The sequence below is a fragment of the Macaca fascicularis genome, chromosome 1 (genome assembly GCF_037993035.2).
Source record: "Macaca fascicularis isolate 582-1 chromosome 1, T2T-MFA8v1.1".
Classification (NCBI taxonomy): Eukaryota; Metazoa; Chordata; class Mammalia; order Primates; family Cercopithecidae; genus Macaca; species Macaca fascicularis.
The window spans coordinates 190498360-190513292 of NC_088375.1; the positions used below are offsets into that span (position 1 = coordinate 190498360).

The 14933-nt window shown below is 54.7% G+C and overlaps 1 protein-coding gene across 16 annotated transcripts in view; it reads left to right on the forward strand.

The window, feature by feature from the left end:
* Positions 1–14933, forward strand: part of ERI3 (ERI1 exoribonuclease family member 3) — a 134469-nt gene that overhangs the window by 102856 nt on the left and 16680 nt on the right. For 12 of the 16 annotated variants that reach the window (XR_012421083.1, XM_065523518.2, XM_065523544.2 and 9 more), the window contains one exon: positions 4611–4710. The exons of the other annotated variants lie outside the window; for them this stretch is intronic. Coding sequence is in view for 11 of the 12 variants with exons in the window: in XM_065523518.2 (XP_065379590.1) it covers positions 4611–4710 (100 nt within the window). In the remaining variant the exon portion in view is untranslated. The remainder of the gene's footprint in view (positions 1–4610; positions 4711–14933) is intronic. 16 annotated transcript variants of the gene reach the window in all.

Consider the following 14933-nt stretch of genomic DNA (forward strand, 5'->3'; position numbering starts at 1 on the left):
GCCGCCGGGCGCCGTGTTTGTGATGGGACTGACAGTGCATGGAGGAGGCTGATTATACACGATTCCATTTCGCGCGGGCCTAGCAATGTAATTTCACAGGGCGATCAGCGTTTGCATGTAATAGCAGGCTGTGCTGAGGTGTCAGAATATTAAAGGCGCTAATGGCAAAGCTCCCTGTTACACAGGGGGCCACCCGCCGCGCCTACAGCAGGGCTATGCGGCAGGCCCGTCGCAGATGGCTGGCCACTAAGCTAATGGGGCAGCAGCCAAGGCGGGCAGAGCCACGAGAGAGGAGAGCCAGCCGGGAACAGCTCAGCACCTGCTTCCCTGCGCATGGAAATTGCAGCAGCCCAGGGGAAGGGAAGCGTGCGTGCCTGCCTGGCACAGGGCTGGGGTGGGTTGACTTGGTAGGCCTAGCATCTTTCACCCCAGCCAGTTCCACCTGTCCCTGTGGCTCGTATCAGTACCTGGCCTGGACAGGACTCAGGAGCTCCTCAGTCATCCTTCTACCTGCCCCACCCTCTGGCTGGGAACCCCAGGGGCTAGGTGCTGACTGTGCATAGCTGGGCAGGTGGACCCTGATGGCTGAGAGAGTTGCAGCCAAAGAAGTGGCACCCAGAGGATTTGGAAGCAGCTTTGGGAAACAGGCTTGGGCACAAGTTCTTGGAGAGAGCTCTTAAATCAGATTCCTGCCCCACACTGATGAAGGTCAGAAAGCTTCTGGGCCCCATACCCCCACTCCCCCAAGCTGGCAGGAGAGGGAAGGGAGCAGTGAGAGGGAGCAGGCAGGAGTAAAGGGATGGACACAAGGCCCCTTGATGCCATGTTGCTGCCAGGTACACAGAGTTGAGAGGCAGTGCCTTAAGATGTCGCTCCCCTCTCTAACTTGGCTGTCCCAGCCACACCCAAGCCTTTATTGTGCTTGCTCATGCCATTTTCCTTTGTCCTTGCTGTGCCTTCTGTCTGGAATGTTATAGTCCCCTGCCACCTGTCAAACCCTCCCAGCCTGCCAGCACCACTCCCTCCAGGAAGCTTTCCTAGCCTCCTCCAATCTCACCGGGGTGTGCTTGTCTTCATTGTCCCCTGTGGGCAATCCACAGGGCTCAGTCTTGCTGATCCTCCTGCTCTGGTGGGGCCAGCCTTGGCTGGCCTTGGCTCCTCAGCCGGAATCTCTGACACATAGCCCATGACACCTCACCCTGATCAGGACTCCCAGAAAGGTCTCTGCTGAGATTTGTAGACAGATACAATCTCTTAAGGAGGGCGAATGGAGGGAGCAAGTCATGGAAGGGTGGCAGAGTCACCCGAGGGCAAGTCCGATGCATGTGTGGCGTGCCAGCATATATGCGCTTGGGCCACTCCGTGGCCTGCATATCTGGTGGGGAGAGGCGTGGGCTTTAAAAGTGAGTGGTGGGCACCGATGAGTCTAGGTGCAGAGGAGCAGCAGGTGTGAGGATCCAGACCATATGTTGGCAGGAGCACAGGTTGCTGTGGGACCACCGATGTTTTGTGGGCAGCTATCTGCATCTGTTGGCTGTGCCTGAGCAGTACCCAAGATGGCAGGAGCTGAGGGGAGCATGAGGTGCTGGGCCCTGGTATTATGCCTAGGGCGGCCCCATGAGGCTGGCGGTCACATCAGAAGGTTAGGCTCTGCAGGTGCACGTGTCAGTACCTGGGGAAGACGTGCCAGGGTTCTCAGCAGGGCCAACAGCGGGAGAGCCCAGGCTGAGGGAGAGCAGTTTTAATTAACCGTTTTTAATATCGTTTTTGGACTTTGGCTGGTATGTGAAGGCCCCGCTGGAAGCAGCATTTGTAAAAATTAAATCCCTCTTATTAGGAGCTTGGCAGACCCATGTGCATGCGCTGCCCCCTCCCCCGCCCCATGCCCCCCTGAGGAAGTGCTGGATGAGGCCATGTCACAGCAGCAATTGGTTATCACGCCTTATCTAGGAATATGAAACTGTGCGGCATGACACCCGTGGCCACAGTGGAGACGCCAATTCATCTCGCCCTCGCTCTGACAAGCCAGACTGCCCTTCCTGAAAGGCATCCGTCAGGCGGGACCGGGTTGCCGCCTTGCCTGGCACCTCTGCTTTCCTGCCAGGGGCCCAGCTTTCCCTGGTCCAGCCTGGCCCTCCTGGGCTCTGCTGTTCTCCGTCCCCCTTCCACACATCCCAGTCTGTGGAAGATCTTGGGGAGTCATAATTACAATAATAATCTAATCACGGTGACGCGGCGGGGCAAGCATCTAATGTTATCTGAAGTGGTCTTCCCACTTAACTGCGATAAGACTCAGGATGACGTGCAGATAACGTTGAGCTGCCCTGTCCCCGAGCCATAAGCAGAGCGGAGGGGCCCCAGCAGCCCTGCCGCCCGCCCGTCGCTTTAAGCCGGGAAGCGGCAGCACCTGCTAATGCAAGTGTTTAATATTTGATGGGCTGGGATAAAGCAGGATCACCTTCGAATTGAATTGAGTGTCAGCCGAGAATCTATTACTGAAATTCGGGTGTGATTTGACAGCAAAGTAGACGATGTTATTCTTCACTAGTTACTGCAATCTTCTCCCCGACATCACTTAAATATTTTTTTCTTTGCTTGAGTAAACACACATTATCCTTCTTTTTTCCCCCTTCCTTCCCGTTTTCCTTTTTAGAGGGGGAAAAAAAACCCATCCAGCTCGCCTTCTCCAGGCTGATAGAGTAGATTGTTATTTCTTTATTTGTCCTATTAAATGGAATTTCTGATCATTTAATCCGGCCTTTGTAAGTGATTTTAAAGTACTTGAAAAGCGGCCGCCACTGCTCTCTGGCCCACTGCGCTCCATCCTCAGCCCTGACCAGGCTCAGTGGCTTCTCTGACTGTGCACCGCCCACTGGCTGCTTCCCTCACTGCCTCCACCCCAGCTCTGCCCTGGCTCTGGGCCAGCATCTTCTTCCCTGTCCTTGAGCCTCACACTCAGCCCCTGATTTGTGGGTTCAGCTGTGGCCTGGGAAAGGGTGGGGGAAGGCTGGCTGGGAAGTTGGGCTGTGGCTGGTACCTCTGTGGTCAAGGAGAATGGCTTTAGAGGGTGCTAAGGTTTAAGTACACTCTCTCCTAGCCTCCTAGTACCCATGGGGCTGGAGTGTTGGTTCCTGCAGCTGGAAAGGAAGGGTGGACACAGAATCTGGGCCCTGGGCCCTGGCACAGGCACTGTGTGCAGCCTCCCATTTTGTGTTTCTGACCCTGTGCTGGGTGCTCTCCCCTGTGTGTTAGTGGGATGGAGACCTCCTGGGACTAGCAAAGGGCTGGACCACTGCAGTGCTCATCTGCTCACAGCTGGCAGTCACTTTGGTTCCGTCACTGGACCCCCATCCAACTTCTGGAAACTCACCCAAGCTTTATTCTGACCACCGCCCTGTATGCTGTCCTGCCACTGCTCGAAGGGCGGCCTGGTGTTTGCGGACTTCTAAAGTGAGGTGTGGGTAATGTTTGAAAGCCTGACTAGCTACCAGGCCCACCAGGAGAAGCCCAGGATTTGGTTAACAGGCTGAGCAGGAATTAAATCCTGTTCGGCTACTTCATAGTGATCTAACCTATGTTAAGTCTCTTCTTTCTGGGCCTCAGTTTCCTCATCTGTGGTGTCAGGTCAGTCATGGCTAAAAGGGACTGTAAGGGAAGGCGCTGCCCCTGCCCTGCCATGTGCCGACCCCCCAGGTGGAGGTTGCTGGCAGCCAGGTGGTGAGGGAAGGGGACGGAGGGGGAGGCAGTGGAGTGCTGGGGCCTGAGCAGATCGATGCCCCCAGCACTTCCTTTCCCAACCCCAGGAAAACAATTAAGTACAGATCGATAGGTGGCCGCTTTGAATATGCATAAGTGAGCACTTGACCTTCAGCAGAGCATCTGCTCCCCCCACCACACACACACACATACACATTCACACTCACACACACACAGACACACACACACACACACACACACACACACACACACACACACGCCCCATGTACTCCCCTCCCAGCTGCTTGAATTGACCAAGTGACCTTGCTCCTCTCCTCAGTTGAGCCCCCACAAAACTCCCAGAGCCTTCCATAGTCTGGCCTGCTTGTGGGCAAAAGCACCTTGACCATGGCACCTTGCTAGCCAGCTCTCACTTCAACATTTCTGTCTGTGGAGTGCAGTTTGGATGTGCTGGTTTCCAAGGTCCTGCCTGAGGCCAGTCTTTGTGAACAGTAGTACTGTGAGGAGGGGGCCCAGCAAAGTGCTGGGGGATCTGGAAAGGGGAGATCGTAAGGAGGTGTGCATGGTACAGGTGTGCCCTTGTGAGAGGAGGGCTCCTGAGAAGGAGGAGCCTAGTGAATGGGAACTCCTTAGAGAGGAGTTCTGGTGAGGGGCACCCGGTGAGGGCCAGGGACTCAGATGGGGAGAAGCCCAGGAGAAAGCGCACTCTGGAGAAGGAAGGGACTTTCTGCTGGGTTGCGGGAGGACCTGGGTGGAGAAGGGATTCTCACGAGATGGCATTGTGAGAGGGATTCCTTGTTGGAAAGATTTGGGGGGTCGGGGGGAAGACCTTGTGAGTGGGGTTGGTTCAGAGGGTCAGGGCCTCCGTTAACCACTTGCCTCCTGTCTTCCAGGCTTACAGCTTCGCCATGGGCTGCTGGCCCAAGAATGGACTTCTAGACATGAACAAGGGCCTCAGCCTGCAACACATAGGCCGGCCCCACAGCGGCATTGGTCAGTCCCTTCGCATATTCCCCTGGCAGCTCCATCCATCGTCCCTTGCCCGCATGCCCCAGTCCCCAGGCACACAGAGAGTTTCCATGGCTCATTCAGTGCCCCAACAGGGCTCTCTACATAGCTGGGGGAATGGCGGAAGGCGGGTGGAATGAGAAAATTACTGAATGGGACCACTGGAAGGCACCACTCAAAGTGGTATTTTGGAGGAGGCTGGGTCCGGGCTTTTGGTGAGTCACAGGTGGCCTTGGACTCAGGCCAAGGTCCCCCCTCACTGGCTGCATCTCTAGTGGGCAATGTCCTCAGCGGGTGGGGACATGTCAGCTTACCCACCCCCCGTGGAGCTGGAGGAGGCTGTTTAATATTGTTTCAAGTCTGTGGCCACTAAACTGGACGATCAATGGGAGTTAAGGAGATGAATTATTTAAACCTCACCAGCTTTTAATTAGTCGGGGTCCTTCTGACCGATGACTCCGTCCACAGGGTATTGACTCCCCCGCAGGAGCAGCAGCCTCCATTGAGCGGTGCCTGGGTTGAGGCGGGCCACTTGGGGTACCAAATGGGGGCATACCCTCAGGGGGATTCTTGTTTGGAAGGGAACTGGAGTGGCTATGATTCCAGGCAGTTGGAGCCTCTTTTAGTTTCTGATCTATCAGTATGAATACATATCTGTCTGTATCTGTGTGTCTGCATATGTGTGACACCTTTAGCTGTATGTCTCTGTGTCAGACTGAGAGTATAATGTGTCCATGATTATACATGTCTGTTGGGGGGCGTGTTAACAGTATATCTGTATTTTTCTGAGGGCATGAGTCTGTGTGGAAGCAGCTACCAGTCTCTGTGTGTATCTGTCAAGTGTGTCTGTTCAGTTCTGTGTATCTTATTTTGTTTGCATATGCACATGTGTGCATGCACATGCTCTCAGGTGGGGCACCTGACCAGGCATAGGCCTTATTCCAAGTGGGGAAGAGCCAGAGAGTCTCTGGGCAGTGCTCTGACATTACCACAACCTGTGAGCCTTTGGGGTCGCATCATTGTTGGGGGAACTGGAGAGAGAATACCAGGTCCGAAGGACCCAGTCACCTCCTTCAAAGTAGACCATTTATCCATTCCAGACATTCACTGGTGCCTTGTGGATTCTGGGCACACTGAGTACAAGTTTCTGTTCTCAGTGAGCTCACATCCTGGGAAGAGACAGGGACTTGCCTGAAGTAGGTGCTTGCCACCCAGGGTACTAAGGGCCGTGATAGAAAATACATGGGTTGCCCCAAAGGTGGTTTTCCCTCTCCTTAGTTGCCAAGTAGCTTCTACTTCTTCAGTTACCTCTCACTAAGAGGTAGTGATATTGGGGGCATCTCACCCCAGGAGGGATGCCCCCATGTTCTTGTTGGGACATCTCAAGGGTTTCCCAGGGTCCAGGCTAAGAGGAAGTGACCAACAGGCCTGGGGAACTGGGGTTACTCCACCATAACTGATGTTCCCTCTCATAGATATTTTCCAAACAATCTAGAGAAGATGCCAAACCCAGCAGGGTAATATGCCTGGGAGGTCAGCAGGAAGTTTCCTATAGAAGAGGACATTTGAATTGGAATCTTTGAAGGATGAATAGGAGTTTGGTAGTCAGAAAAATGGGGGGAGGGTATTTTAGATAGGAGGACTCAGTAGAAAGGCCTGTGGGCATGAGAAACCCAGTGTGCTGAGGACAAGTTCAGACACCTACAAGAAGCTTCCCATGACTGAAGTGGCAAATTTGGGTTAGGAAACAGCTAGAAAATTATCAGAGACATAAGCAGGGCCTTGAATGCCTGGTTAAAGGGTGTGGACTTTTCCTGCAGTTTTGAGGAGACATAGGAAGTTTGTGAGTGAGAGAATGATGTGATCAAAGCTCTGGTTCAGAATCAATGAGGCAGTTTGTGTTGCACAAAACTAGTTCTTAGTAGGTGCTCAATAAATGCTTGTGGGTGGTTGAATGAATGAGTAGGTGAGTAAATGAATCAATGAAAGAGTGTTGGGAAAGGGAGGAACCAAAGAGGACCAGTGAGAAGACTTGCATTGGTCCACGGAAGGAAGAACTGGCTGGGGGCTAGGGACAGCCAGGGTTAATGCACCCCACATACACTTTATCTGGGTGCCCCTTCTATCATCTGTCCCAGGGTGTGTGTTTGAGAAGAAGGGGTTCCTTGTTCCCGCTCTGTGCTTCTTGAGACTCAGCAATGCCCCTGTTGTCTGTTCACCTGTTGACCCTAGGTTAGGACCTCTGAGGTATCCCCTGCTTTTTCAGAGAAGGTGGTTTCTTTATCTGGGTGGGCCCCATGGGGCAGCCCAAGGCTCTGAGTGACAATGGAGGTAAGGGCTTTGGAGCCAGAAGTCGTTCTGGTTCTTCCACCCAGAACCCTGTGACCGTAGATGAAGGACAGTGCCACCTGCCTCTCTGGGTTGTTGGGAAGGCTCAGTGAGTCCCCTGGGAAAGTGTTCATGCAGTGCTGGGCACACTGTGGGGCTAAAGGGGCTCCCTCCTCTGTTGCCAGCACCAGGGGCTCCCTAGGATACTGGGCTTCTTGACACTTGGTCTTTGTAGTCTTTGAATGAAGAGGGCTGCCCTGCCACCTCCAGGCTGGCTCTGAGGTGTGGGTGAGGGTGCTTGGAAGGGAGGGAGGATATAGGGCATTAATTGGGCTGGGAGAGGCGGGGAAGGGGAGGCGTGGGTTTTGAGCAGTGAGGTTAATGGCCCTCGCACCAAAGAGACAGCTTTAATGAGCTTCAGCTGGCGATGCCCCGAGTTACTGTGCGTGCTAAAAGGGTCGCGCTGTAAGAGTTTGATGTGGACTGCTTCCCAGCCCTGGGGGTCAGAGGTCAGCTCCTGTCACTGGCCACTCAGGCTGGTCCTTAGTGACATGGTGCTAATTAACTGTGTGAGGAGCTGCCAGCTTGGAATGGGGAGTGGTATGTGTATTGGCTGGTGGGGGGTGAGGCAGCATTGGGTGGCTGCCAGGCAAGGGTGCTGTGGATCCCACAGCTGAGCCACGTCCAGGGTCTGCTCAGTCCTCCTGCAGTGCCACAGGAGTGTGGCATGGGTGGTGTGAAGGTGCTGAGAGAGCACAGAGGCAGGCTTGGGGTGATGGGTGTGGGGAAGGGGCTCAGGCCATAGGGGAGAGGGCTATAGGATGGTTGTGCATGCTGTAGGAGTGTTTTGGCCAGGGGAGTTACATGGTCAGTGTTGGCTTCAGTCAGAGGATGCTCATAGTTTGTAGGGGAAGGACTAGTGAGGAGAGACTGCAGATAGGGAGGCTGAAGGGGAGGGGCAGCAAGGTAAGCAAGAGTGCATCGGCCCTGGAAATAGAGGTAGGACACCAGGTAAAACTTTCTTTCATTCCGTACACACTATCTTGGACCTACCATACATCAGGAACCATGGTAGGTGCTAGAAATGTATTGGTAACAATGGCAGACACAGTGCTCTGCCCCCACAGAGCTCACAAGTGGAGTTGTGGGCTTGGCCCTGGGGACTGAAGGTGAAGTTGGGTTTAGGGATGGCCAAGGAGGGTCCAGAGGTGGTGCAGCACTGGGCAGAAAGGCTGCTGGAGGCTTGTCAGCGTGACATCATAGTCAGGGGAGGGCACTTCCTTCTGCGGTAGCAGATTTTGCCTTGGGAGCCTGGTGAACAGCCTGGTGCCAGAGCAGGTTGTGGTGAGTAGGGCCTGCATGCATCTAGAACTGCCGACTCCAGGGCTGCCGATGGTCTCTGTCAGCATCCTTGGTTTGGACCACAGGCTCTGAGGGAGCGCAGCCTCCACAGGGGACTGATGAGTGGTCCTTCATTCATTTCAGCAAAGGGGCAGTAAGCACTCACATTAGTTGGAAACACTTTCTATTAACTAATTCAGTTTTCACAACAGTCTTATGAAGGCAGGCATCATCATTCCCATTTTATAGATGAAGAAACTGAGGCTCAGTGAAGTGAACTGCCTAAGGTCACACAGCCAGTTGATTGAGGAGCCAGGATTCAAACCCAAGCCCATCTGAGTGCAGAGCCTGTGTTATCACTGCGGAACTATGAAGCACCCTTTTGGTATTGGGCTATGCGCTACCAATGGAGACGATGTGGAAGAAAACAAGCTCGCTTCCCTCATTTCCCTCAGTGTCAAGTGAAACATGCAGGCCTGAGCAGAGCTTTAGTAGCAGCAGCTGAGGAAGAAAGCAAAGGCAGTATTACCACTCCCTCTCTGCTGCTACAGTCACCCTGAGCCAGGGACCTGCAACTGTTGGCATCTGACCTCCTTCTGGCCCTGACGGTTCTTTGTGATTTCAGTTCTCTCTCTACCTCATGGCCCAGGAAAATTCTGCTAATCTTCCAGGGGCCACCTCCTCTGGGAATCTTGCCTGGCCCTCCCAGTATGAGTGTTCAAAACACACACTTGGGCCCTATTATAATTTGTCAGAGGTAATGATCTGGCCCTACGTACTTGGGTTCTCTAAGGGCAGGGCCTGGGCCTCCTTCCCTTCTTTTTTGGAAATCTGCACAGGAAATGTCAGTAAAATCTCACCTGCTGTTGTAACTTGGAGGCCCCACAGACTACTGCTGGTTTCAGCTGGCTAGGAGAGTAACTGGAACCTTCCCTGATGCCTGGCTGGGTGGTCCTGCCTAGGAGCTTGGCCCCTCTGCTCTGGGATGGAGAAGGATCCCAGTGAGGCTTGTGGTACAGGTGGCATGGCCAAAAACCAAGTGGACTCTCAAGAGCTTGCTACCCAGAACTGTTTGGCAAGAGAGCTGGGCTGGAAGGTGGCAGGGTGGGGGCCTGGCCCCCAGGGGGGCAGTGGGCTGGCCTGTGGTCTCCCCTGAAGGAGTGGGGTGTCTATCAAGAGTCCAGTCAGAACGCATTAGCTCTGTGACATGGATCTCATTAGTGCCCGTGAGAGGTGTCACTGCGGGAGAATCGTCGGCTCAGGGAGACGCTTGTACCAAAAGGAAGAAAGGACAGTGACAGCCTTTTCTCTGCCGCCTCTGCCGCCACGCTCACTGGGCTGCCCGCCCTCCTCCTCGTTGGGGGGGTAGGGGGGTGCTGGCTAATGAGCTCGTCTGCAGTACAGCTTTGCCTTGCCTCCTTGAAGTTTCCCGGGTCCCTCTGAAGACCTCGGGCCCGGGATTAGCACACACCAAACGCCAGCCCCCCTCTTGCCCAGCAGGGAGTTCCTTCTGATCACCCTATTCCTGCTGCCATAGGCAAGGAAAGGGGGTGGTACCAAGATAGAGCCACTGTGGCCTGGGGGAGGGGGCCTTGCACCTCTGGGAAGCCTCAAGCCCCTCTGCATCCCTTGACAGAATGACCATGTCCACCTCTCTGCAAAGGGTTCTTGCTTCCCAGAGCTGCAGTCTTCTCCTCCCATCCCCTTTCTCCATGACATCTAGCCTGGCAGTGTCCCCATTCCTGTGGGGGACCCCCCACCCAAGGCAAGGAAGAATGTGAGGACCTTGGCTGAGGGTTCAGGAGGTAGCATTTAGATCTGATAGGATGTGGGACTTTCTGGCTCAGCTAGAGAGCCTCAGAATCAGCGAGATTCGTGGAGTCTTCTGGGCTTCAGATGATCTGAGTGGTGATGCGTCGATGTGAGACCTCTACAGACCTTGATGTCCTTCTCCCCATTTGTCCCAGAGAGGTACCTTGCCTGCTTCCCCTAGCTTTGGCCACCTTCAGGGCTGGGAGGGGAGGAGTCAGCCCAGCTGCCTTATGGGGAGGGGCAGTGCACAGTGGAGTGTTTGCTTCCCCAACACTACTGCCCCCTCCCATCCAGTTCTTTCTGGTGTGGACCTAAGAATGTGAGAAGCCAGGGAAGTGGATGGTCATGAGAAGGGTTAACTCCCCCATCATTGACAGGGTCTGCACTGGCCTGCCTGGATAGTGCCTTGGGAGAGGGTGCTGGCTCCTTCCTCCCTGAGCTGACCCCCTTGGAGCCCCAGAGACATCTGAGGAATTGGTTCTTAACAGACACCAGACTACTCTTCAGTAGCAACCATAGATGGAAGAATGACTAGATGGATGGGTGAGTTGATGGACAGATGGATGGAGGAAGGTTCTCCTGTATGTATGTATGTATGTATGTATGTATGTATGTATGTGTTCTGTGTGTTTGATTCTTCAAGAAGTACAATCTTTGTTTCCCCACCTTCCTAGCCCCAGGCCCCGGCCTCATCTCCCCTTGTCTCTCTCTGTATCTCCTGTCAAACCATCGCAGACTTAAATGACAAAGAAATCAGAAAGACAGATCAATGCCGGCCAAATTAGCACTTGCAGATAGACTGTGTGGGGATGTCAGCGCCCTGACCCCTGGTGATCTTGCAGCCTCCGCTGCTGATATTATGCAAATTGCATCCATCTGGCAGGACCCGCGTGCTGGCTGCTCCTACTCAGAGGAGTAATGGGCTGGGGGTGGGCGGGAGTGTTAGAGCAAGAGTCACTGGAGTGTGTGCGTGTGTGTGCATGTGTGAGCATGTGTTTGAGTGTGTGTGAGGGAGTGCGGTGCCCACCAAGCACTGGGCGGTGATTGAGTGATTGACAGGGCAGATAAGGGACTGCATTGGATTCCTTTGGGCTGGGGGATTAGGAGCAGCCACAGATGGGAGATAACCGGACTTCATTTCAGTTTATTTTCCTCCTTATCCCCTCTCCCCACCTTCACTCCCCGAAAAACACAATCTCTGTAGTTTGTGTTTTCATCAATATTTGCAAGTCATTAACACTGGTTTAAGGTGAGAGACAATGTCAGGGCCCAGGCCAGGCCAGCCCCTCCCCCAGTCCCTGGTACCCTGAGAATCAGTCCCTAGAGCAGCACAGCCAGCCTTCACTCCAGTGGCATTCACAGCAGCCCCTCCTTTCAGGCCCACAGTACTCATGGAGCAGTCCACACCTCATGGACCAGCCCTGCTGGCCCACCCCATCTGACCTCATGCCAGCTGACATTCCTTAAGCTTGGCCCTGCCCCTCCACCTGCAACTACTGTGGGACATCCCTCCCTATGCTTTGGCTCCAGCATAGGTGCTCTGTCCTCGGCATTAGCTGTGCCCCCTGGGGCTGCCCCTCTCCTTCTGCAGGGTTCTGGACCCTTCCTCTTAGTTTCTCCCATCCTGGACACTACTGACCAGGCATAGGCCCCACTGAGCAAAGTGGGGCCTGTGGCCTGCGGAGAGGGGAATTTGGCCTGGTCTGAATCACACCAGTGTCATTCTATGTTTGCTGAGTGCCAGGTATTAGTACAGAGGGCTTTATATCTGTTCTGTCACTGAATTCTCAAACCCCGTGATAAGGGCTGTCATCTCTACTGGATATGAGGAAACTGAGGCTCCAGAAGGTTGTCATGACTGAGAGCTGCTCAGCAAGGAAGTGAGAGAGCAGGAATTTGAACACAGATCTCTCCTAGTCTAGGGTTGGAGTTCTTCACCACCATGAGTACTGCTTTCCTGCCATTCCACCAGCTGTAGACATGCAACATGTCACCACGCCTGGATCCATTTAAAAGAGCCATCCTTGTACCGTAGGCAGAGAAGTTCATTCAGCTACTAGCCTGTGAACACAGACCCTGACTCAGACCTCCTACTAGGCTAAACCAGCCCAAGCCAGGCTGAACCAGGCCAAAGGGGACTGGAATCAAACAGGCCCTGCTTTCAGAAGCTGTGTGTCTGAGACAGTTGGGCTGTAGCAAGAAGGACACACAGAGGACAGAATGTACCCAGCAGCTGAGCCAGCCCAGGAGTGTGTCCCAGCATACGGCCTCCAGGCCCGTGTATCTCAAGGAGAGGGGCTGGGGTTGCCCAAGCCAGCCTGCTGTGGTGGCTGAGGGTATAGCTGTCCCAGAGGCCCCTCCAAAACTGGGTCCCTGCTGTACCCTCCCACCAGGCAGGGCTGGGAGCTGGGAGTGCTGGGGACATGTCCGGGGACACGTGTGCAAGGGGAGCTTGTCCTAATGAGGAGAACATGGCTGCTAGTTAGGCAAGGGGCGGGCGGGGAGCCGCAGAGCTGATTGAAGGCAGGGGCAGGGGTCAGACAATTAGGCCCAGATCCTGCCGTTTGATGTGAGTTCTGAGGCCTCAAAGCCTCCCTTCAGCCGGCTCCCTCCACTCCCTCCTCTCCCTCCTCTTTCCTTTCTTCTTCTGCCCAAAGGCAGGAAGGATGGAAACGCTTACACTCACTGTTACTATTATTAAACCCTGCGGCAGGCCAGCCAGACCCCAGGACTCCTGCCCACAGGGGGCACCCCAGGCCCCCAGGAGGTTCCTTGGGCCCCAGAGTGGGCATCTGGCCAGAGGCCAAGGCCAGGCCAGCTGAGCCCCTGGGTAGGGTTACCCTGCCCCTCTTGCTTCTGGGGCAGGAGAGTGAATGGGGCTGCCCAGCGGGAATTTGGGCTCTGGGCTCTCAGGGCCATATCCCAGGCCTGCATTAACCATCACCTCCTGCAGCCGCTTAGTTCTTTTCTGTCCTGGCCTGGAGCTGAGGGTTGAGGGCATGATTCATTCACGCTCATATCCCATCACACAGTGATCTGCAGCAGTCGCATCAAGACCTTTTGCCACAAGATGGAGATAATGTAGAGCCTCGCAGCCCCACAGCACTGTCACACACCCCAGAGCAGACCCCCACACCAGATATCATAGCCACACATACCGTCACAGGCCATACCCACAGGGTCTTGCACAAAAGCACCTACTGTCCCCTGCCACAGGGCCCTGAGTTCTCAGCCCCTCTCCCAGAATAGCTAAGAATAGCAGTTAGATCTTATGTCTAGGGCTGGGGGTTACTAGGCCTCTTCCAGTCTCCCACCCTAGGAAATAAGCTTAGAGAGTTGGTAGTGACCAGGGAGTGGGAAGAAGCTAGATTGCGGGGGGAGGGGGCAGCAGTGGGGAAAGGGAGGGTGGGAGCAGAGATAAATGTTAGCTCATTTCTTCCGTAATTAGTTACTCCCTCATCCCCACGTTGTAATTGTGAACAAGCTGTAATGTTTAATTAGTCTGTAAATGAAACCCCAATTTCATAATGGCCTGGCTGACAGGGCTAAGTGAGCAGGGGAGGAGGAGGAGGGGACTCTTCCTCCCCTCCTCCTGCAGGGTGGATGCAGGCTGTGGGATCACCTCCTTTTCCTTTCAGCCCCAGCCTGGCCTCTGTCAGGGGAGGCTGTGTGATGGGGTTCAGGCCTATACTCTTGCTCTGAATATCCCTTCCACAGACCCATCTTACCAGAGGAAGGGGAGAGGAGGCTCTCAGGCATCCTTCCTGCCTCCCCATCACTCCTGGGTTGGGATAGAACAGTCAGCCCAACCCAGATGCTTCTGGTGGGAGAAGCTGACTCTAGTGGGAGAAGCTGACTCTGGTGGCCAGGCCTTGTGATCTCCCCAACGATGATGCTTCCTCCCTAGAGGCCTTTGCTTGGAACCTGGCACCTCAAAATCTGGCCCTATACACCGAAAGGAGCCGGTGATTGGTTTAGGCCCCTCCGGACCTGTCCAGTCCCACTGCTAGGCGGGATCTAGCGCTGCGCTGCGCTGACACCCAGGCTGGCCCTTATTCTCCGCAGGGATTATCACTGTGGCCTGCGATAAACCGGAGCTGCCGCAGGGGGGAGCCCCTGGCCCCGCGGCTGCCTCATTGGTCTTTCCCTGTCTCCCCTCCAACATCCTCATTGCCTGCACACGCCCCCGCCCCGCCTGCCGCAGCCATAAATCTCAATTTACGAGGGTGGCTGTGGTGGGGGAGGGAGGCAGCACCGCTAATGATGGCTCCTCAGCCGGATTTTTCATGTTGCACAGTCATAAATTTTTAAGAACAGCATGGGCAGCACGTTAGCAAGTTATCGAGGCTGCCTCCGTGCTGGCTGCCTGGCTCCAAGAGAGAAGAGCAGAGGCCGGGTAGGGCCAAGGAGGTATTCTGGGGCGGGGGTGGGGCAGGGCAACCAGAGGAGTCTAAGACCAGTGTAAGACAGGGCCAAGCAGATGGGCTAGGGCTACAGTGAGCCTGTGCACAGGACAAGGTAGTGCTGCCGGCCGCCGGGAGCCAAGGCCAGGCACGTGGGTGGGATCAGGCATGTGGGCATGCAGACCGTGGCCTTCGGGAGTCCCTGATGGATGCCTCTGCTCCAAGACTTGACACCATGATGTACAGGGAGCCTGGAGACATATGGATTTTCAAAGTGGCCACTTTGAATAGAATTACAAACCCTGAGCATGTGCACGGTGAGGC